The sequence below is a fragment of the Athene noctua genome, chromosome 6 (assembly GCF_965140245.1).
Source record: "Athene noctua chromosome 6, bAthNoc1.hap1.1, whole genome shotgun sequence".
In the NCBI taxonomy this organism is placed as follows: domain Eukaryota; kingdom Metazoa; phylum Chordata; class Aves; order Strigiformes; family Strigidae; genus Athene; species Athene noctua.
Window position 1 is genome coordinate 18366091 of NC_134042.1, and position 24154 is coordinate 18390244.

The 24154-nt window shown below is 37.2% G+C and overlaps 1 protein-coding gene across 1 annotated transcript in view; it reads left to right on the plus strand.

Moving 5' to 3' along the window:
* The window catches only part of RASGRP1 (RAS guanyl releasing protein 1), a 44451-nt gene that overhangs the window by 16964 nt on the left and 3333 nt on the right, over positions 1 to 24154 (plus strand). The window contains exons 3-16 of the mRNA XM_074909791.1: positions 2384 to 2489; positions 4603 to 4665; positions 6246 to 6377; positions 7152 to 7305; positions 11359 to 11532; positions 12257 to 12373; positions 14084 to 14359; positions 16602 to 16682; positions 17239 to 17343; positions 18363 to 18472; positions 19115 to 19259; positions 19978 to 20014; positions 20610 to 20756; positions 22520 to 22893. Coding sequence (XP_074765892.1) covers positions 2384 to 2489; positions 4603 to 4665; positions 6246 to 6377; positions 7152 to 7305; positions 11359 to 11532; positions 12257 to 12373; positions 14084 to 14359; positions 16602 to 16682; positions 17239 to 17343; positions 18363 to 18472; positions 19115 to 19259; positions 19978 to 20014; positions 20610 to 20756; positions 22520 to 22893 — 2021 coding nt within the window. The remainder of the gene's footprint in view (positions 1 to 2383; positions 2490 to 4602; positions 4666 to 6245; positions 6378 to 7151; positions 7306 to 11358; positions 11533 to 12256; positions 12374 to 14083; positions 14360 to 16601; positions 16683 to 17238; positions 17344 to 18362; positions 18473 to 19114; positions 19260 to 19977; positions 20015 to 20609; positions 20757 to 22519; positions 22894 to 24154) is intronic.

Here is a 24154-nt window from a genome sequence, read left to right on the forward strand (position 1 = left end):
ACACCAAGTTTTGTAAAATGGATGAAAATTGATACAGGCCTCTCTGTGCAGGCCTGAAACAATTTTTCTCTTCCTGAAGACACTGTAGGAGTAAAAATGCCAAATACTAAGGCCTTAATGAATATTGATTCCTGATGTCCCAGCCTTCCTCTGCAAATTTCTCATTTCTCTGGCTGATTACTTTTGCTGTTTTGCCCTTAGTGCACCTGCTGTAATACCTAGGCAGTTTATATCTCGGAAAGATTCTTTAGGTAATGAATGAAATTATGTGAGAATACGAACAAGGAATGCGTAAACTTCAGTTCATGCTCAGTTCATCAAACTGAGAACTTGTAGTGTAAGTCAAAAGGCAGCTCAAGAACTTTTAGTTACTTGGGGTCTATACTCTCTCATTTATGGGGCTGTAGGACAGGCAGACTTTCCCCTTGCCCATATCACTGTAGGTAGAATTGCTCCTTACAATTTAAGTGTAACTACAGAAGGTAGATTCAGAAAATTGTGTCTCATGTTCAGTGTTGAACATCAGCAGATGCTTAAAGTTCTCATTCTGGGCTTAATAATGCTGAGTGGATTGCTGCATGTTCACATGGGGTCTGCCATAATTTACTGATGAGGACTTTTGTGCTTCTCTTGCCTGAGAGTCTGGCTGTAGTAAGATACTTCAAGACTTTTTGTTGTATTACCCACACCAGGTATATGATAACCAGCACATCCTCTGCTTTCAGGGCTTCAAACAGTCAGCTAAAACAGTAACTTTACTTGTAAACTACAGATCTAGGCCATTCTGAGTCACCTTCCTACCAAACTACATCTATTCTGTATGAAGTAGAGAGAGCCTGTCTGTCAGCCTGAACTAAATTTAATGGAAAGATAGGAATCTCAGATAATTGCTTGTATAGAAGAGACACATCCAGATTGGTGCCCACATTGGTGTAGGGGCAGCTGTGTGAGCCCAGCATTGGTTTGATTTGATGTCTGACCAGTCTGCCTGGATTCAACTACAGCAGAGGCATGAGTGAGGAGTTATGGCATTGTTGTGTGGAAGAGAAGGAACAGACTTTCAGGGAGAGTATAATGATAAAGGGATTAATAGGACTATTGTGGAATGAAGATCAGAGAAGACAGATCTAGAGGAAATCAGGCTTTATTAGTGCTACTAAAGATCCAATGTATTGTTCCAAAGGAAAGTCCTGGGCCCTAGGTACTCTCTTCACATTTGGTACCTTCCTGTAGAAGGGCATGGAAGCTCTTGCTCAGTGACTAACATGGATTATATTGTTTTGCAAGTGGGCTAAGTTTAATGTTCCTTTTTGGTCTTGTGCAATTTAAAAATGTTTTTTCTTCCCCTCTAGTAATAGATGCCATTTCACATGCTGCAAATCTGCTGTTTCACCTGCCTCTTCTGTTTTGGCTTATTGTGCATTACTTCTGTATGTTGTTCCTGTTATTGCTATTTTACATGATAACTACATTTATCCTCATAGAGGACAATGTATTTAAAATTATTCAAAAAGGTAAATTTTCTTATGTGTTTGAAAGGGTGTCTAATTCCATTTCAAGCTGCCTAGGTTCTCTCATGGCAGGCTATAGAAAACCATCTTCTGTTAGTATTTACAAACACTTTCACTGCTGTTTGTTACAGAAAAGGAAACTTTTAAAAACGTTTTGCTACATTTGATGTCCTTGATTTTTTCTGAATATGGGAAAAAAACCCCACAAGACTCAGAAGATAGATGTAGTCTAAAAACATTATTCAAGTAAAATTCTTATAATGCATAATTCAAGGAAATGTGTTGAGACGTTTAGGTCCACCACTGGGAGTATGCATAGGTTAACCTCTGGGCTTCTGCATATGTTATGTCTCGTTCCATGCACATCTACGTATAGGTCCTAACCTGTCCATGTACTTTAGTGTTATGTATGTCAGCTGTACAAAAAAGCCTCACAAACACTTAAGAATATTGCCATTCTGTTTGATGAGTTCAGTCTTGTCACTGACTGACTGGTATGGATCAGTAACTGAGTTCTTTTGCTCTGCAATTCATTAATTTGTTTCAAAGTTTATATCACCTGCCTAAAGCTAAGTATTTAAGTGCATTGCTGGGCTGTGATCATTATGTATAATTATCTAGATATTTTGAGTGCTGCTTTTTTTTTTTTTTTATGTTCTTCCAAATCCTGGTAGTGAAATACCAATGTTATATAGTTCTCATCAGAAAAATGATGGACTTCCTAAGTTAGTAAATTACTGCTAGCTTTGAAATAGTGTACGTGAACAAGCCTGATTAGAATTAGTATTCTGAAAAGGCCTCTTGCAAGTTGTTTACCAAGTTATATCAAGATTTCAATATGAATATTCTTTTTTTTAAATTATTTTTTTCAGATTTAGAAGGAAATGCATATCAAAACAACCAGCTGCTAAAGATAATTCTGGCCATGCATCAGTTCATCATCTCCTCTGCAGACATGCTCCAGAAACTCATTGATCTATATCCTTTGTAATACTTACCTGCTGTTAAGGTAATATTAGATAACTTGACAACTTTGTAATGGGTAAGTAGAAGATATTTAATCTATGGGTGTATTATTGTTCCACTGATTAAACAATATACTTGTTTTTTACAGTTTTTGGTTGTATAGTGTGTTTTAATTTGGTTTAGAGTTGGGTTTTTTTGTTTGTCTGTTTGGTTTAGTTTACCATCCACAGACAAAAAGATGAAATTCCAATCCAGATTTCAAGTAGGATAAATCACCCTCCATTGGCCATGGAGGGAATATCTAGCAGGTGTTAGATTAATGTAGGTACCTCAGTTAGGTCCAGGTTCACAGTACCTAAGTTTTAAATCTCTTTCTCTCTCCTGTCCACCATACAAGTAGAAGAGCAAAGAACAAAAATGTGACTTTTGAAAATATTCTAATTGTATAATCTGGAGGTGAAAATTTTAAATAAATAATATTTCCTCACTCAGACACTCAAACTTACAATACACTGAAATATAAGATTTTCCTTCCTATTTATTCCAATTTTGAGGTGACTGCCTGGACTTGGACATGTGTGTTTCTGTCTCATTAGATTTTTCACAACAAAGCTACTAGATCATATTGGCAATATTTTAATTGTGGAATGTATTATCTGACTTCTTAGATTTACAGAATGTTTACTCCTAATTAGATGAGCACAGTACAGGAAGCAGACCTGACATACTAAGAATCTCCAGCCAATTTTGATACAATTTAGATAGTCCTTTCTTCCCCAAAACTCTGTATCTTATTGGCACCATCATTTACAAAAGAGCTTTACTGTAGTTTTGGATTCTGACTGTCCTGCTGCTTCTCTAACCACAGTTGTTACATCAAGTGTGCTAAGATACAACTGTGGTGTAGTATTGCATTTAACTTAAGCTCATGCACGCTTTGATAATGGAAGAAAGTAATTGCCTTGTGTTTCTGAGAAGTAGCATTTTCTACAGTCAGAGAAGCAATTCAAATTTATCAGACTTACATGTTATGCAAGCTTGATTTTTGACTCTGTGTATAGATCCCTCTAAAGACATTGAAAAAAAAAGACAGTTTTGAATGGGTCAGATACTCTGCGGTCTTGTATTTTGAAAAACCTTGCAAATGTCCCAGTTTCACCATTTTCAATCCCCTAAATTATGTGAGTGATTTTAGATGGTTATGGATGATTTGTAAGCCATCTAATTTCAGATATTCAGTTCGGGGCCCTTCAAATTATTTGGGAACTTATTCAGATCTCACTAATTCTATAGTCAGTCCAAGTTAAGCACTTAGTCTAGGTCCTTAAATTGTGTATGGTATTTCTCCTCAGTTGCAGTACATTTAGGCTGAAGTTAATTTCAATCAGATTGTGGGAGGGTCCACAAGGTATTTTCATTAAATTATTTTTTTTAGTACTGAAAATGTGTGTATAATCTACAGCAGAAGAATCAAGATATGCATAATACATTTTCTAAATGGATTTTCCATGTCTTCAAAAGAGATTTGCTACAATACCAAAACATGTTCTATAGAGCTAATAGACTAAAAATATGTGTGTTTCTTTGAAGTTATGACAGCAAGTCAGATGAAAACTGTTGAGAAAGGTGAGGTTAGCAAGTGAGAGATATTTCATGTTTCTCTCTCCCCATGTAAACAGCTAGTTATGTTTAAAAGAAAATAGCATCTTTTTTGGAAAAGCTCCAGTGAATTGTAATTAACTCCAAAGGATTTCTCATAAAAGCAGTAATTAATAAATTTGGTATTACGGTTTCAAATTTTAGTGAGATGTGCAAGTATGTGAGTTTTATTAGAAATCATGAGGCATGTTGCAAAGAAACACGTGTAGAAAGCAGAATCATTTCACTACTTAACACTACTCACTCCTTGTGTGGCTACATCAGTATTACTCATAGTAGTCCTATTTACAATAAACTGTTGCTGACAATCTTGGGATATACTTTGTATACACTTGTGTAAAACCCCAATCTGATATTATGTGCCATCCGTTGAAAGATTCCTATTGTTTACAGGTAGGAAAGTATCAAGCATGTTACATTTCATGTCATATGTGAATGGACATGGTTTTCCTTAACAGTTTTCTACCTATCTTAATGCTTTAGAAAATAAATCTTCCATGCTGTGTGTAAAGATATGCTATTTTGTAAGGTAAGAACATTCTTGCTTGGTGGCTCTTAGTCTGCAGCTATCCATGTTCCATACATAAGAATGCTTTTGCCTATCTTAAGCTGACATTAAAAAGAGAAACAGCTACACTGCTTCAGCTTCACACAAAAAACCACACTTTTTAAAAAAATTAAGTATAGTAAAGTTTGATATGTCAGTTTAGAGAAAACAGAAGAGAGGAAAAAAGATGCAACTCTGATAATAGATTAGTATATGATATCTTTTTTACACAAAATGGGAAATAAGTAGTAATAGGAAAGTAAAATTTGTTTTAAATGGTGATGATTTTATTATCTCAAAGCAGATTATTGGTTAGGTCAGAATGTTTTGGTATTGTATGTGATCTGGGAACATTTCTGCTTCTAGGCAAATTCGTACACACATGCATCCATCAGAATGTGCATTTCCATTTTTCCAACAATCACAGATTTTTACATGCAGGGGCGTACTGGGTCTGGCTGGGATGGAGTTAACTTTCTTCACAGCAGCCCCTGTGATGTTGTGCTTTGCACAGGAGAGTAAAACACAGCAACATTTTAGCTGTTGCTGAACAGTGGTTGCAGAGTGTCAAGACTTTGTTTCTTACTCTGCCCCTCCAGAGTGTAGGCTGGGGATGAGCTTGAGATTGGGAGGGGACATAGCTGGGCCAGCTGACACGGATTGACCAAAGGGGTGTTCCATGCCACACAGCACTGTGCTCAGCAATGAAAACTTGGGGGGTAGTCGTTTCAGAGTCGCTGTTGCTCAGATACCGGCTGGGCATCTTGTAGGAGATGGTGAGTGATTGCCTTTGGATCACTGGTTTGTTTGCTTGCATTTTTTTTCTTTCATTCAGTTATTAAACAGTCTTTATCTTGACCCACATATTTTTCCAGCTTTTGCCCTTCTATTCCCTCCCTCGTGTTGCTGTGGGGGGAAAGATGCAGCAAGCACCTGAGTGCGTACTTAGTTGCTGGCCAAGATCAACCCACCACAATGGGTGACATGTTACATACAGGAATTGAAATATAAAATATATGACTGAAACAATTTAAACGCCCAGCATAGAGAAGTGTAGTTCTCTGAAGATATTTTGTGCATGTGAGACTGAATCACCTGTAAACTATTAAATATATTTAATTTGTACATTTTTCTTCAGTTAATAGATAAAATTCTGACTAGCGTGGTACGTTTTTTCTGATGGCCAGACCAAATAATTTCAAGTTTTAAAGGAATATGTAAAATTATTTATAAGTTCACGAAGAAAAAATCAGCATGCATATTATCTAGATTTACTATGAAACTAGAAATTTTAATATTGAATTTATTGCAAACCTATGTGTAGTATAGTTCTATACAGCATTAAGCCTGGTAGTTGCTAATTTGTTTTTCATTTTGAAATTTTGAATTTTGATAAAATCAAGGTAGCCTACCAAAAGCATCTAAAAGCAAGATTTATCACCTGAAGTTGGTCAGGAATAAATACAACTCATAAACAGGAGCAAAACTGTCTCAGTTTCAGCCTTATTGATGTTAGAGCAAAACCTTTATTTTTGTGTTTCTGTATTTTCAATGTGCAATAGGTATTGGATTACAGAATTCTGGGTTATGTTCAAAATGGACTCTAAACTATCAACAACTATGGAGGAATTTCAAGAACTGGTTAAAGCTAATGGTGAAGAGTTACACTGTCGTCTAATTGACACATCTCAAATGTGAGTGCTGAAGTCTCAATATGATTAGACTCTGAAGTTTTCTTTTTGCTCTGAATTTCTTTTATTCAAGCGTAATGTCTCTCCATTATATCAGGATAATGGTCCTGTAGTGGGTTAATTTTAATAAGTCATATGTTATCTATCCCTAGAAGACTTTATACATCATTATTCATTAAATAAATCCTACAGCTGTACAGCACATAAGGTTTTTTTTCTTGGGAAGAGAACCTTGTTATATGAGAGGAAGATAGTTCTTTGGAACTGTATAACTGTCAATTTATACTTTAGTTGGAAATGCACAGGCAAAGCAGAGCAGAATTTAGCATACATTTTATATCTGGTTAGAAATTAGGATATTTAGTTTTTTGAATCCAACTGAATTTCATTACTTAATGGTCAAATAGCATAGGGGGAACATGCTCAGAGGCTGGTCAAGGAAATCCGTAAGAATTCTTAAAAGAAGGAGCACTGAACGTGTTCAGTGAAGATAAATTTATGGATAGAATTCTGGAAGTGCAATATATAATCTTATGCTGTTCAGTAATATAGTTGTATTGTACTTATATGCTACATCCATATAATAAAGACTTACAATAATGTTTTGTCATGTAATCGTTAATGCCTGAAAGGAGCTTACTGTTTAGAAATTCAAATATTTCATTTTTTATTGCAGTAAGGCATGAAAACAATGTTACTTTTGTATTGAGGAGAGAGGAAACGTTTGCTCTTCAGAAAATAACCCAGGGTAATTCTGTTTTAAAATTTGTTTAAAAGAAATTCTAGGGATTGGTCTAGAAAGCTGACACAGCGTGTGAAGGCCAACACCAGTAAGAAACGGAAAGTCTCACTTCTTTTTGATCACCTTGAGCCAGAAGAGCTGTCAGACCACCTTACCTATCTTGAGTTTAAGTCTTTCAGAAGAATATCAGTAAGTGATATTTGTTTGTTTGTTTATTTGAAACAATGATTGGAAAGACAAAGAAAAGATCACAGAATCATCTAGGCTGGAAAAGACCTTGAAGATCATCTAGTCCAGCCATTAACCTAACACTGACAGTTCCCAACTACACCATATCCCTCAGTGCTATGTCGACCCGACTCCACCACTGCCCTGGGCAGCCCATTCCAACACCTAACAACTCATTCTGTGAAGAAATGCTTTCTAATATCTAGTCAAAACCGTCCCTGGCGCAACTTGAGACCATTGACTCTTGTCTTATCACTTGTTACTTGGTTAAAGAGGCTCATCCCCAGCTCTCTGCACCCTCCTTTCAGGGAGCTGTAGAGGGCGATGAGGTCTCCCCTCGGCCTCCTCTTCTCCAGACTAAACACCCCCAGTTCCCTCAGCCGCTCCTCCTACGACCTGTGCTCCAGACCCTGCACCAGCTCCGTTGCCCTTCTCTGGACACGCTCGAGTCATTCAATGTCATTTTTGGAGTGAGGGGCCCAAAACTGAACACAGGAATCAAGGGGCGGCCTCCCCAGTGCCGAGTACAGGGGGAAGATCCCTTCCCTGTCCCTGCTGGCCACGCTATTGCTGACACAAGCCAGGATGCCATTGGCCTTCTTGGCCACCTGGGCACACTGCTGGCTCCTGTTCAGCCGGCTGTCAATCAGCACCCCCAGGTCCCTCTCTGACTGGCAGCTCTCCAGCCACTCCTCCCCAAGCCTGTAGCGCTGCTGGGGGTTGTTGTGGCCCAAGGGCAGCCCCCGGCATTTGGCCTTATGGAAACTCCTCCAGTTGGGTTCAGCCCATGGCTCCAGCCTGTCCAGGTCTCTCTGCAGAGCCTCCCTACCCTCGAGCACATCAACACTGCCACCCAACTGGGTGTCATCTGCAAACTCACTGAGGGTACACTTGATGGGAAAGGGGTCATATGACAAGAGCAGCCATGCAGTGCAAGCTGTTGAACAAGCTGTCTGTGCCCAGACTCCTTTTGTTTTACTAGTGTTGATGGTGGGCAGTGATACTTATTCTGAGTTCATACCCTTTTGCTGCAGTCATTTGAAGGAGGGAGGGTGAACCTTTTAAGCAACTGCAGGACAGAGTCAGGGCAAGGTCAGTTGGAAGGAAGAGGAGTAAACCATTTGATCTGCTTCTAAATAATCTCTTTTTGTTAGAACAAATGGTGTCATTTGGTGTAGGAACAAGCAACCTTCTTTGGTTCAAATCTGTAATCAGGATGAAATGGGATGAAGGCAACTTGGAATATTCTCCTAGAATGCTAAACTCCTGTGGCTGTAGGAAACAGAGCAGCATTCTTGTGCAGTGACTAATGGACTGTCTGTACAGATGTCCACTGGACTCTGCTGTTTTTGATTGTGCATAACAAAGCACCTGAGAAAAGGCATTTTTTTTAATTTGAGGGGGGGTTTAAAGTATTTTATTAGACAAGCTTTCAAGTACACAAACAATTCTTAAGGATTTATCTCATTTATGTTTTCTTTCATTTGATATGTTTTCTCAGCTATGTTGGTAGCTGATAAGATGTTAAGTTCCCTGTGGGCCTGGACTTCACTTGCATCCTTGTGTGCTACAACAAAACTTCTATTCAAACCTGCTAAAGTTCACACATGAAAAAGAAAAGTGAGAGACCAAAATCTAAGATGGTTGCAAAGTCAATGTGATGATAACAGTGAAAGTAAAGTCTTTTTTAAAGTTTGTTTTTGTTGTTGTTGTTTTTAGTGAGGTTTTGTTAAACACAACAATTTGAAGACGAAGTCTTGTAAGGACAGGGGCTCTCAATAGGCTGTGGAAGATTTCACAGTGGTGTGTTAGTGTACTTTATTTTGAGCTGATAGTACATGACTCTTCAAGTTTTGTGTTAAATTCAAAAAGCCATAGAACCAAAATTATGCACAGATTGCTGCCTGTAGGCAGTAATAATATGCAAAGCTTATATAACCCTTAACATTTTCAAGCTCTGTGCAGACATGAAGTAGTTAATGGTTAATGAACATAACAAGTATGATTGCAGTCAGCATGTGTCATAGAGTTCCAACAGTTACATACTTGTATACCTTTTATATGCGGAGTACCTGCATATGTTTTGGTATAAATTGAGTTTACCAAGACCTCAGATCAGAAAATAATGTGTAATTAATAAATAGCTATATTTATTAACTCTTGCAGAACGTGTTCATGATATGCTAAGCCACAGAATCTTTTTGTTATTCTAACATGGAAGAAAGGCTGCAAATGACCTGCTCTGTTATCAGTCACTGGAATAACTATTCGTAGGTTTGGTCATTTGAAAGTCAGAAGGGAATACTTGATCCCCTGAACATATACAGCACACAGCAAAATCTTCCATGAGACACCATTTATCTTGCAGCAAAGAAAAATGCAGAGAGTGGTGTTCACAGAGTAATGACTGCAGGTATACTGGTTTTTGGCAACCATTTTCATTTATAGTTATAAAATACAGGAGGCTACACTATTTTGTAAGAATCTGGATTCTGGTTTCCTGTTGAGGCTCCTAAGTTAGTCATTGCAATACTAGTCTCTTGCATTATTTAAGTACCTGAACTTCTTTATTGCATCTGCCACTAACAATCTTGTTACAGCTGACCTCTTTAATAAATTCTTGCACCAAAATTATTTTGAAACTTTAAGTAGTATGTTAGATATAAATAAGTTCAACAATTAAAAAAAATATATTTTTTGAAGGAGAAAGCTGCTGAGAACAAAATATAAACTAATCAAAGTGATTCATAATTGTACTGAAACTGCTATGAAGTCCATAATTATGTAGTCAGATATTGAAAAATTATCTATTTGTATAGAGTAGTTGCTTAAATTTCAAGATCCAGCCAAATCTGGCTGGGATTCAAAATTCAAATAATAATTCTAAGTACGTACTATGTAATCTCAGAGACAGCTCTACTTATTACTCTTAATGTTTCTTCCATTTTTAGTTATATAGTTATATATTAGTTTAATAAGAGGAAAAATCCAGAGATGTCTTCTGTCATGTCTGCTTTTTAAAGTGTTAATTGTTCTAATTAAATGGATGGAAAAGAGTTAAAAAGTGGACAGAAAGTGAGAGAGGGAGAGCAAGAAACAAACAGCAGCCTGACAATCCTTTTCTTAAGGATCAGTGCCATTCAGCATGCTCCTGTGGCCTTAAGAAAATAGTATGTGTCTATTACAGCTATGAATGCTTTTGGTAAAATGTTAGTATTAGGGTCATAGTACAGAATGAATGTATAAATCTTGCATCACATTTTCTGATGATTCAATTTTTTGTGTATTCTTGTTAATGGATAAATCAAGAGAATGGATAAACATTGCATCAACAAAAACAAATGACTGCTTCTCTTAGATCTTAATAGGAGGAATGGCTTAAAATAAATTTGTCACATACAGGTGTCTACTGAAAAATTTTAGATCACTTTGGTTAAATAAGAGAATCTCACAAGCTGTATCACAAATATTAAGAAATCTGTAACACTTATTCTTAATGGTCTTAGTTTTAGATTAATCTCATTGAACTTGCTTTTTATATTAGTGTAGCTTAATTCAGAAGTGTGCCCTACCTACATAAACTGAACACTTAACTTCCTTAAACTTCCTTAAACTATCAACTGAGTTACTAGATTACACTTTATATTCAGTTTAACCTTCCCTGTAGAAACCTAGATTCAATGCACATATGGAGCCATTGAAGCTGGGAGGAAAGCCCCAACTCTACTCATCCTAGGGTATAAGAGCCAAGGCTCCTGGGATATACATTGTGCAGTGATGTGATACAAATTATGGCAAAAGATGCTTTCAGTTAATTCAGATAGTTGAAGCCTTCTTATTTGAACTGAACAAAGCTTTGATAAAGGACAGATTCCAGTCTTCTGGATATTTAAGGTGTAAAATATATATTGTCTATTTAATTTAAAAAGCAGACCTGTATCTGCACACAGATCATGAGGTATATGAAACTCTAGATAAGTTTTCATTTACACTTTTTGTTTGTTTTTTTTTAAGTTCTCAGATTATCAGAACTACATTGTGAATAGTTGTGTGAAGGAGAATCCAACAATGGAAAGATCAATTGCTCTTTGCAATGGTATCTCTCAGTGGGTGCAGCTAATGGTTCTCAGCAGACCAACACCACAGCTTCGGGCTGAAGTGTTCATCAAGTTCATTCGTGTGGCACAGGTCAGTTAGATTTTGACATGTGTGGTGTTTATTTTGTCTTTTGCTGATACAGCACTTCAGTTGCTCTTCCCATGCTGCTACTGCAGGGTCAGCTAGGAGTGTTGGCACTGGTCTCCTGGTTCATACACACAGCACCCCTATTTGTGTATGCTGTGGTATCATACCAAGTATTCAGATATTACAGTGTCATGGCACCATGACTTTCTCATAACCATTCCAAAGAAATTGTTTTCACTGAAAAATTAGATTTGCTTTTGAATCAGCCGGTGAGATTCCAAGCTGTGACTGAGTACCTTTCCAAAGCATGAACCACGGTCATGCCTTTGGCTGTAATTAGAAGCCTTTCTACCAGATACACGTCACTGGATAGAAGCAGAGCTATGGTGCTACAGATATTCTGTGCATGCTAATTCAACTGCAGTCATAACCAAGATAATAAGCAATGTTTCCTAGTTGTGGTAGACTATGGGAAGAGGGAGAAGTACTGAGGAAGTATTTGAAGACTTCCTGTATCTGCAGAATTAATATTTAATAACAGTAGAATAAGTACGTTACACCCAGTAAAATCACAACTCATTACCAAAATGAGTGAAGTCAAATAGAGAACAGCACAAAACTTGTAAGACTTTAGAGGAAGACAACAGAAATGTAGAAATTGAATGTGCATATTGAACGATTTGAACTTTTAAATAATAAATACTTATTTTTTTGCATGTCAACACAGAAGCTTCACCAGCTGCAGAATTTCAATACATTAATGGCAGTGATAGGAGGTCTCTGTCACAGTTCCATTTCCAGACTCAAGGAAACAAGCTCATGTGTTCCTCATGATGTAATTAAGGTTGGTATTGCTCCTTTAAGTTTTACAAATAGAATAGCCTTTAACTTTTTCATTATTGCATACACAAAATTCAACCTTACTTCATTGGATAAGATGGAGAGAAAAAAAAGACTTCCTTTAGTTTTGGAAGGTTTTTCTTTGTCATCTCATCTCTATGACACCAGTTACTCCTACACTTCCAACCCCAGCTTTCTTGAAGATTTGTATAGCTTCTCTAAAGTTTCTATTTAAATACTCAGATGTGACAAGCTGCATTTTCATTTATATGCAGTAGTACAGAATAGCATTCAAATATGAAAGCAGAGAATTGGATCCTAGAACACTTGAGTAGCAACATTGACCAGTCTGAATCTATGAAATGCTAGCACAGAGCTCTGCACTTTGAATTCAAAACTGAAAGGACTGGTTTTGTTCGTCTGATGTTTGCTTCCTTATGACAGATTTTATCTAGTTCAGACTTGAACAATCTTAGCCCTAATACACACACATTATAATACAGTGGAATGTTAGGAATCAGTTGTAATTTTCAATTAAATTCTTGTGAAATACAGGTGGATATATTTTTTTTGCTGAGATTCTAACTACTAACTGCGAAGGAAAGCATATTTTTTCACAATAAAATGGCTTCTTAAGAGACTAATATGCTTTATTATTTTATTTTGTTTGGGGCCTGAAAGATTTCATCTAGGTATCCAATGAACTTGTTTTGATCACAGTATGATCAGCTTGAATGAACAGTGCATGCCTGGAATAGAGACCAGAAGTATGACCCCCTCCCCCGATAATGGTTGCAGCTCTCAGGATCTATAAAACCAGTTAGCAAGCTTATTTTAGAAGCATGTTCGTTTACAAATTCTGTCATTATGAGGAGTGGACTGCATATGTGTCTGTCATTTGAATAACTTTTTGCGTCAAGAAATTGTAAAACAGCGCTAATAGGACAGCAGGTAAATAAAGGCTGGTAATTCATGACTTGAGAACACACTTCAAAATCTAACTATAACAGTTCGTGAAGGTTAAAAATGAAGCAGTTAGACAGGAACTTCCACAAGAAAACATTGGTCCATTGATTTTATAATGTTAAGAGTCAGCTTTGTACCTGTATAGTTTTAAACAAGGGAAATATTTATACTGCTAGACTTAAGATTCATTTGCCTTTACAAGTCCAATATATTGTTTCCTCTTCATTTCCATGCAAAAATGTTTTCTTAAAAACACAGATGTGCCACCTTGAACTGTAGTAGGAGTTCTGGTCACACTGTAATGGGACCATAGCCTAGCATAGGGTTTCTCTGCCAGGATTCCAGCAATTCCAGCTGGTCACCTGCAAGCCAGTGAAGTGCATGCCACTTTTTGAAGGCAAAGATGGTTGCTTTTATGAAGGTCAGAGAGCTTGTGCTGTGCTTATGCATTAACTGCTTACACATCCCCTTGATTTGAGAGATCCTATTTCTTTTCATTGACTAGACAGGGAATGTAGGAAGACCAGCATTATAGATTAGGCTATATATTAACTATCTATGATTACTTACTATAGATAGTTAAATTAGGTGAGGTGAATACCTAGATTTTATTTGAAGCCTGAAGTTTTAAAATCTGTTTCAAGAGTCATTTTGGGTAAACCCCTTAACGATAACATGAAAAATTCTTGTGCTGTATGACCAGAACAAAAACAGTAACCAAGTTTGATTTTTTTGTTTTTCTTTTTAGGTGTTTAATGAAATGACGGAACTGCTTTCATCTTACAGAAATTATGATAGTTACCGACGTGCCTATAACGAGTGCAGTAATTTTAAGATCCCAATCCTTGGGGTCCACCTGAAAGACTTGATATCACTTTATGAGGGCATGCCTGACTACTTAGAGGACAAAAAAATTAACATATACAAACTATACTCTCTGTATAACCACATAGATGAGCTGATACAACTCCAGGAAATGCCACTTCCCCTGGAGGCTAATATGGACCTTGTTCATTTGCTTACAGTAAGTAGTAAATACCTCGATTTTAGAAATAATTTCATATATATCTTAAACAACTAATACATAATATTGTAAGATTTTTTTACCTTAAGGAAATGTACAATAATGGTAGAAGAGAAAAAGTTAGTGATAACTGCTTTATCTGGCAGCAAGGGTAGAGGTGCCAGTTCAGCAGTATGCTTCCAATTATTTCTACAAGGGAAGGAAACGTTTATTTCTGCTTCGCTATAGTAGTATGCATTCTCTCAGTACTTTCACTAAGGAAGTGCTCTGAATCCTCTGCTGATTAAGCCTAAATAGGGAGAGAGGTAGAAAGCTTCCTTAGATGCACCGTGGAGGCAAAAGATTGTATACAAAGCTTCCCTTTGCATGTTTGAACATGCAAACTTTCACGTAAAATTTCAGTCCTTCAAGGTGTGTAGGGTTAAACATATCACATTTCTTGCCAAGTTTCTTCTGGTACTAAAAAAACTGTCTGACATAAATGTTAGTCAAATATAGTTGGTTTGTGTATTACTCTTCTAGTCATATCTAGTCAGTGCCATTTTACTAACAAAATCAATACTTATGTCACAGCAATAATTTTATCTTCTCCTAGTAAGTTAAAATACTACCTTGTATTAAAATACAAAATCTACCTTTCTTATTTCTCAGTTTTGTTTGGCCTTAACAAGTAGTCATCTTGGAAAAACTAGATTGGCTGCTTCTACTTTCTGGTTACAAGACCTATTTCAGTAAAAAGCTAATAGATAAAAATGTTTATGTGCTTCAGGTTATTTGTTCTCTCTGGGAGCACTCGTGTGTGAAATTAAGCTCATATGCCTAGGGCCTGAAATAGAGCTACATCAGGTGGTGAATTTCTTCCTGCTAAATGTTTTGAATGTTTTGTCTCAAATTATTGTAAGTTGTAGTCCATCCCTTGTCCACACCCCCCCCCCCCTTTTTTTTTTTTAAATACTGTTTTCTGAAAATGGCTATTACAGATATGTAGAACTTTGGCCACAATTTTGTGCAGCTATATATGGCAGGACATGAAATAAAGTATTTCTTTTAATTTAGAGCAGGAGCTTCTAATCTGCTAATATTCCAGGGAACATAATATTCCTGTTCCCTGATTTTTCTAACAGTCTTTCTCCTTCTGTTTCCTTTAGTCATATGCTTTCTCATTAGCAGGCAAATCAGTTTGAAGAGGTATTAGTAATTACATGCATAAGTCAATAATACATAGAAGTACGGTAACATTTGGAATTCTCTTTTTTGAGTGTCAGAAACTACTTTAAGATTTCCCCAAGAATCTAAAGTTATTCACTGTTATGACTACAACAGTAATTCTTGCAGCTGTTCACAGAAAGCTATTGCATAACTGCAATTTGAGTGAGGTTATTCATTGGATAAAATAGCATATTTTGGCTTCTTAGTTTATATACGTGACTGCCATGATCTTGACTCTGTTTAACAAGTTTCTGGTTTTTTTGGATTTGCCATAGATTGAGGCTTGTAACACATTTATGTGTGGCCTTTCTATTCAAGTGCATGTCTAGTGTGAATATTTTCATGTAAATATTCAAAAAGTGTCATGTTACCAGTCTACAATCTCAGCTTGAAATTTATTTCCAGGCAATAAAATATTTGCTATACTATTTTCCGGGACACATGTAAAAGCAAAGATACACGTTTGATAATTTTTTCAAATTAATTTATTTACATAAGTGTAATGTTTCTCACTTTATATAACTGCTGTTGACAACTAAAGTTTCTCACTAAATATATGCAAATCCATCTTTTATCCTCATCATGTACTTCTTAGTTCAACATGTTTACAGCTGGATTGGATAAATATGACATGTTTGAACAAGAATTTTCTGAGAATTTGAGTTGATGGACAGTTTCATTGGAATGGTGCTTTGTGCTTAGTTGCTTGATAGACCACTTGAATATTATGGGAGTAACAGTTTTTTTCAGGTTACTTATTAACTGACTGCTAATTATGCCTACAGTCATAATTATTTGCTGTGCTAATGACTGTAGCTGTGTCATGTTACGGATTTCCAGATAAAGGAAATAACAGTCTGGAATTTAGAAATGCACTCATTTCAAATCATTGTGAACACCTGTGCTGCTCAAGTGCATTTTTTCTAGGTGCAACCTAAATTAATCCACCAAAAATACTAATGCATGCCAGGAACAAGTTTATGAAGTAGTAGTGACTATTTTGGAATTAAACTAATGTTGTGTTTGTTTTCAGCTGTCTCTTGATCTTTACTACACAGAAGATGAAATTTATGAGCTTTCATATGCACGAGAGCCACGAAGTCACCGAGCTGCCGTAAGGGCCTTTACAGATTCTTAACAAAAAGATTTTTTTTATGAGAAATGTAACTTTTATCCCTTGCACTCATTTTATGTTAAACTGAAAACTTGTTTGGTTGATAAGATAGAATATATGGAATAGTTGACACCATATCAGGTATTATAATATGAACACAAACACAAAATGAAGTTGCTTGTGTAGAGACGTGACATCAGGCTCAATCTTTGTACTTGATATTGATTCTTTCAAATGAAGACTTCATATGTGATTCAAATGATGAAACACATGAGTGTTACATTGTAGTTTTGTTACTGGTTTATAAATATGGAAAAGACGGTGAATTTATAGGGCTGTCAGTGAACTCTGACAATTTAAGGAATGGCCACTGTTCTGGACAGTTTGGGGAAGAGCTTTCTCTGAAGTACCACGTAATTATCAGAAGTATGATGCTGAGTCCAACAGGTCATTTCTTCAGTCCTGCATCACATAGTTTATTGTTGCAAATGAAAGAAGTGTAATACTGAAAATCTTCCCATGTGGTACTAATGAAGTCCCATTCACTTAATTCTAGCCTTTGACACCTTCCAGACCACCAGTAGTTGCAGACTGGGCCTCAGGAGTAGCCCCAAAACCTGATCCAAAAACCATCAGTAAACATGTTCAGAGGATGGTAGATGTAAGTATGGTTGACCTATTTACCTTACAAGTTGTCGCCTTAATCTCTAGGTATGAGAAAATTTAAAGAAGGGAAAAAATACTGGACACATTCAGAGCTGTGCTGAGTTTGTAGGCACTTGTCTTCAGAAATAGGTATTTCTGCCTAGCTGTAAATAGCAGCAGTAGCCCATGAGGCATGGAAGGAAATTCCTTAAACAGCTAAGGAGCCAGTGGGGAATGTGAATGATGGTTTATGTAATTCGAGAATCAGTATTCCAAGGAGCCAGGGAGTCCATTTCTACCAGGGACTCCAGCATCATGTCACTGGTGGAGTCTGAAAGTGGGCCTCTCAATGGCTTGTTACTAGCAGCCATTGCTTTTTCTCTACTTCTTGGCTCACTGGCTTTACTGGAAACCATCATGTAAGCTCAGATGACAGTTTCCAAATTGATGGGGAGAGTTAAAGTTTGTCTTTGCATCCCTGCTTCATCTGTTTTCCTTCTAAACGCTTCTAATATTGCTAGGTATCCTTTGTTACATGCCGTTTTGGAATATATTTCTAAATTTGGCCTAGGTGTGCTCCTTGCCTTAGGGCCAGAGACAAAGGGTGATGTCATTCCACGCATGGAAATATGTGTCTGCATGACAATTCTGTCATATAACTGGTTTTCACATAACATTGACCTGATGAAATAAGCTAGGCAGCTACATTGATATGACTACAGAGATCATCACTGAGAGCACTAATTGAGAGCATTTAGTACAAGTTGTATATGTAGGCCTAGACATAATGATCTTAAAGCAAAACTAAAAAAGAGCTGTCATTGTGTAGTGAAGCATTTACTCTACCCTATGTTGACTTATCTACATTTTGCTTTAAATCAAGAAATCATAATGCTTCTTTAGTCTCAAGCAGAAAAAGCAGTTAGACTGTTGCATTGTTTAATAGATACTGTAAGAAAGCAGGAGAGGAAATCTACAAATATTGTGGAAACTTTCTAAAGTGGTAATTCAGCCCATCCTCATTATCTTGCACAGTCTGTCTTCAAAAATTATGACCATGATCAAGATGGATACATTTCCCAGGAAGAATTTGAAAAGATAGCCACGAGTTTTCCATTCTCGTTTTGTGTAATGGCTAAGGACTGGTGAGTACCTTAGTTCTGCTTATCAGCTTTGTAGCATTTGTTTTGGGAGGGTTTTTTGTGGTTTTGTGTTTAAAATTATCATTAAGGTGGTAAAATCATCCTCTTCACTCACAAATAGAAGTGAAAACATAACTGACAAAAGCATCTTCTAATTGTGTTTTGAATTACATCTTCATGAACTTACAGCAGTGGTAACCAGGCTGATGTAGGAGGAAGAATAGATAATAGAGAAAGAAATAGGGTTTTTTGAATGATACTCGGTATATACTACTAAAGAAATTTCCTAAGATGAACTTGTCCTTCAAAAATAGAGAATTGGCAAATGTATATTTTGGTCAAATTAAGAACATTTTTCTTAACATTTTAAAGCTTGGAAAAACAAATAGTGATTATTTAGAGGTTTTCCATGAAGTAGTTCTGAGGTTATATGCAGAATTTCATGTATCCTTACAGGCTGCATTTTAAATGTCTAGATAAGCTTCTGTAGCCTTTGGGAGCAGTTGACAAGATTACTGAGATCACTGTAGTTTTTGGCCCAGAAAACTATTGCCATTATAAATTGTGAAGAAAGATATGTTTAATTTTCCTTATGCTTTTAAGAAAATGTATGTCTCACAAGCAACTTTTCTTGTTTATTTTCAGGGAAGGTCTGATTAGCAGAGATGAAATAACAGCTTACTTTATGAGGGCTAGCTCAATCTATTCCAAATTAGGACTTGGCTTTGCTCACAACTTCCAAGAGACCACTTACTTAAGGCCTACTTTCTGCGACAACTGTGCTGGATTTGTAAGCTTACATTTTAGTAAATTACGTTAATGTTGTTTCAGATAATGCTTTTTTTTAATCTCGTAATCACTATGTGTTTCATGCAGAAATGGACCTATGTAAAATGCCAGTGAATCTACATAGAATACCAGGCTTCTGCCTGTGTACTTATTTAAGGTACCCTTTACACCCCTCCTGGCAGTACTATTGTCTGCTAAACATGGCTTCTACCTTGTGGTGTTCAGTTGTGTCACTGCAGTCTCAGGGAAGACTTCCAAATCCAGAGCCTTCCACTCCATGGGGCTGTTGGAACTCATGTCCTAGTACAGACATGACACGCCCCCTGCCCATGGCACTGAAAGATTTAGTAAAATTGACTATTCTACCAATCCCTAGTTTAGCTGGGATCAAACAAGGGTGCTGAGATAGAATTCTCCATCTGCTCCAGCTCTCTAACTTCTCTGGGGGCTGTCAGATCTACTGATTTATTCATTAGAGACTAGCTCAAGGTATTTAATTTGTGACTGAGGAATACACATAAAATATTCTGTTTACCTTACACTAAAGAAGTAAATAGTTGATTTTTTGACTTTGCCATTAAAAGGGTAGAAAGCCAAGATATTCTGCAGGTGCTCAGATCTTAGAAATGAGTGGAGCTTTTAGTGGATTTTTATATCTGGAGGTATCAAATGTGCAGAGAAATACATTAATACATAGTCTTTGTTTGTTTGAATTTCAGCTATGGGGAGTCATTAAACAAGGATACAGATGCAAAGGTAAGGTACTTTATACTTTGATAATTTTAGTCTATAATTGATGGTGAATGACAAACCTGATCATCCTGAGATCCACTGTTATGTCTGTGGACCTATTTAATCTGATGTCTCAGGGAGGAGAAGACTGATTCAAGGCTAGTATGACAGACAGATGGTCCAGAAGAAAGATAAAGGAACTTGTAACTGATAGCTTTAACCCTTTGCAAAATGTCACTGACTTCAGAGGGTTTGGGAACAGACCCTTCTATTCCAGCAGGCGCAAACACCAACACTAAAAACTGTGCAGCACATTCACGTGTATTTTGCAGAGTTTTCTTCCTCATACAGGTATCTGCTTTCTCTGCAACTCCTACGGTCAGGATGCTGTTGTGACTGAATGTTGCTATTTTGTATTTTCACAATGAAAAGGAGCTTTAGACTTACAGAGCAAAGGGATGTTGTTGGTCTGTTTACCAGATGCATGTAGTTACAGGTAATGCATGTAGAGAACACCAAAGAAGTTTTCTTGCTTCCTGGGGAGGCAACACAGTGTGAGAGCTGAGCTTAGATGCTACAACAGAGCCACCGAATCATATAAACTTTGTTTTGTTTACAGACTGTGGAATGAACTGTCACAAGCAATGCAAAGATCTGATTGTGATAGAGTGCAAGAGAAGACCCAAAACTTCAGTGGCAGACAGCAGCCCAACATCTGCTCTTGCTTCAAGCCTCTGCCCAGTAGGAGTCAAAGAGCAATTCCATGGTGAGAAAAAAATCACATTAAAAAGATCAAAATATCTAGATAATCTTTCGTTTGCTCCTTTTTCTTTTAAAGCTGAGTTGTACAGCATTGGTTTAGGTTTTGTTAGTTAACTGCAATGTTTTATCAACATATAAACTAGAACCAGGTGTAAGTGAGTCAATAGCAAGTAACACCATTCCAGTTTTAGTCTGAATAAGGACGGACTCCTTTTCTGGGAGATCTCTTGTCACACTACACCATGTGTGGTGCACAAATTCCACAGAAACTGAGTAAATCTTCTACCAGACTCTTATGAGAACTAGATGCCATGAAGTGAACAGCTGACAGGTTCCTTTAACTCTCTCTCCTTGTGACAAGTCACATTGACTACTGCACTGTTTCACAATTCTGACTCAGATTTCAATGTGTATAGAGTCAGTTTGATTATGTTTGATATGTGTGCTAGGAAAGCCAAGAGCTAATTGTGTTTATTTTTTCCACTTCAGTAGCTGAATCTACAATTCCTCTTTGTCCATACATCTTTCATTTAATCGGAAATGAAAAATCTACACCTCTCTGTTCTTTTCTCCTTATATCAAACCATGTAGGCCTCCAAAGGAGGAAGTATTGTCCTTGAATAAGACCTCAGGCTACTTTTATCTTTCTTTTGAATTTGATGCTCCAACTCTCTCCATACTCTCTTTGAATTTCTCTCCTGCTCTCTGCCTGTATCTAATATTCTTCAAATCTACTTCTTGCTACTTTGATATCAATCTTTTATGTTGTATTTAAGATTCATATTGGTGGATTCCATCTCAGGCTTCTTATTAGCACTTACGTGGGGCACAATGCAGCCAATTTTTCTTGATAACTGACCACGTACATCTCTGTGGCTGCAGCACTGCATAATAACCACCTTGTGGGATGTCACACTTACAGAGAGATTGAACTGTGGTGTGTTGCCCCATCATCACCCAGTGTGCCAGAATGTGGTACCTCTCAGTGCTACATCGTGTTGAAGAATGAGAATTCAGGTCTGGCTGAAGGTGTGTCTCATCTGTTCATCCAAATCCTTTTAAATTTAATTTAAATTTTAAATTTAATTTAAATTTTTAATTTAAATTCTTTAATTCTTCAGAGCCTGCAGCACCTACTGGACTGACTTGTGCTTTCCCTGCACCTGTTTGAACATGCAGTCTCATTTTGTTTTCTTCCCAACAGAAATTACTTTATGTGAAATGGGTCTTTTTTGTTTTATCCTTTAATCTCATCTTTTGCCACTGCTTCTACCATTGTGTGGTTCCTTTCCCTGCTTAGTTTTCACTTTTAACTGCAAAAGTAGAAGTATTTTAGGATGACCTATACAAAAGCAATGTAAAATTAAAAATGTCATTATTTCACCTTTATAAAGTGGATAAGTTGTATCTTAAAGCTGCAAGTTGTGATAACACTGAACTAACACCCAGGTTTAATCTTCCAGTCCAGTCACTGGTCTATAAAAAAACTCTTAGCCATCTAGAAGTTTTTCTCTAGCTGACCTTGATGGTACACCTGTTTTCCTCTTACTGATCCATATTTATGTTACTGAGACAGGGCAAAGAGTTGTTCCAGGAAACACAACATCGATAAATTTCCAGTGACAACTGTTATGGAGAGCAATGAATGTAAAATCAATAAAGAACAAATGTTGGTTTATTCATTAAAATAATGTTTAATTACTGTGCCTTCTGTTTCTCCTCTCCTGGGATATGATCTTGACCCAATTTACCATATATATTTTACAGGACAAGAAGAAGGACCATTCACATTTCCTAATGGAGAAGTAGTGGAACACAGTGAAGACAGCAAGGACCGAACCATTATGCTCATGGGTTCCTCAGCTCAGAAAATCTCAGTGAGACTGAAACCAGCTGTGGTTCATAAAGGTACACAGACTGATCCTGCACTGCTGGCTGGTGATGTATCTCGTAGGCAGACAGAGAAGAAAGAACACAGGATGCCAGAAAATCTTTATCTTCAGGCAGCTCCATCATCCCCATGTCCAAGCCCAATTCTAGGCCGCAAAAAGGCCTATGTTAAATGGGAAAACAAGGACTCCAGCCAGAAAGTGAAGGAGGAGCATCACAGCTGTAAACCCTCATACCAGGAACTTGAGCAGGTACATACATGATGAAGCAAATTCTGCTTTACACAACAGTACCGTAAAGTGGCTGTGGGGGAGTGGCTGGGTGGGAAGTTGTCACTCCAGTGCAATTACGGCAGATGATAAAGGTTTAAAGATCCAGCTGGAACAGGCACATAAAACAACTGAATCTCTCACAATTGCCAGAACAATCCATGAGTGGCATCATAAATTCTTAGCCACTTTAACTCCAGCAATGCTTCACTTCAAGTATAAATTTCAGTACTTTAGTATAGGGCTTATGGAATGAATTTTGAAGCCCTTATTATGATTACACTGATCCCTGTCAGTCTTAAAAGTGACAGGCAAGAATGTGAACATAATCCAGTCGCTTAGGACAGGCTGTTACCCCATAAAACGAGTAACATAGTCCGGAATTTCTTTCTAGTTTTGGTGGCTTCTGCTCCCTTAAGTGACATAATATATGGGGCGGGGAGATTGGGGAGTTTTGCTTTTGTTCAACTGACAGTGAATCCCTTCTTTTTTTTGATAACTAAGTCACCAAGAAATTTCGCTGTGTGAACAAGACGTGATGCCTCTTGCTAGATTTCACCTGCATCAGCCCAGTTGTGGCTCACTTTACAAGTGTTCTGACAAGGTAGCTATTCATAAGACTGTCACCTCAGATTTGGCCCAAATTCAGGTCTGTAGAAACACCACCTTTTCAGACAGATTATCACAATATCAGCAATTGACTAATGGATCCAGATATGGTTATGAGGAACAAAGGTGAACTTATTTTCAGACTTTACTCATTACTGTCACTATTCTGAGATGGACCAACATGGAAACAGTCCCACAACAGGACCACAGCCTGATCTTTGAATGATCAGTATAACTTTGCTGTTGAGAAAGTGAGCTCATCTTTCATGAAAGATGATTCATTTATTAAAAGAGAGATCAAGACAATTAGGAAGAATCTTGCAGTACAGACCACTTCTCTTTCAGTCAACAAGATGTTCAATATAGACAAGGATGTGAAGTGTGGATGCACTTGTAAGAATGTTCCATTCATGCGAGTCCCACAATTTACACTTGTCCTTGCTCTGTCAGCAGATCCTGACCTCAATTACTGAACAGCAACACAACACAAATGAGTGTCTTAGATTAGTGTGCATCAGTTTCTGCATTAGTAGAGCAGTGGAGTGTGAGCTGTGTTCCTGTTTCCCCTGCTGTTCTGAGGGGGGCAGTGGAGGGTGGGTAAATGCAGGTTGTGGACATGACTGTCAGATACAAG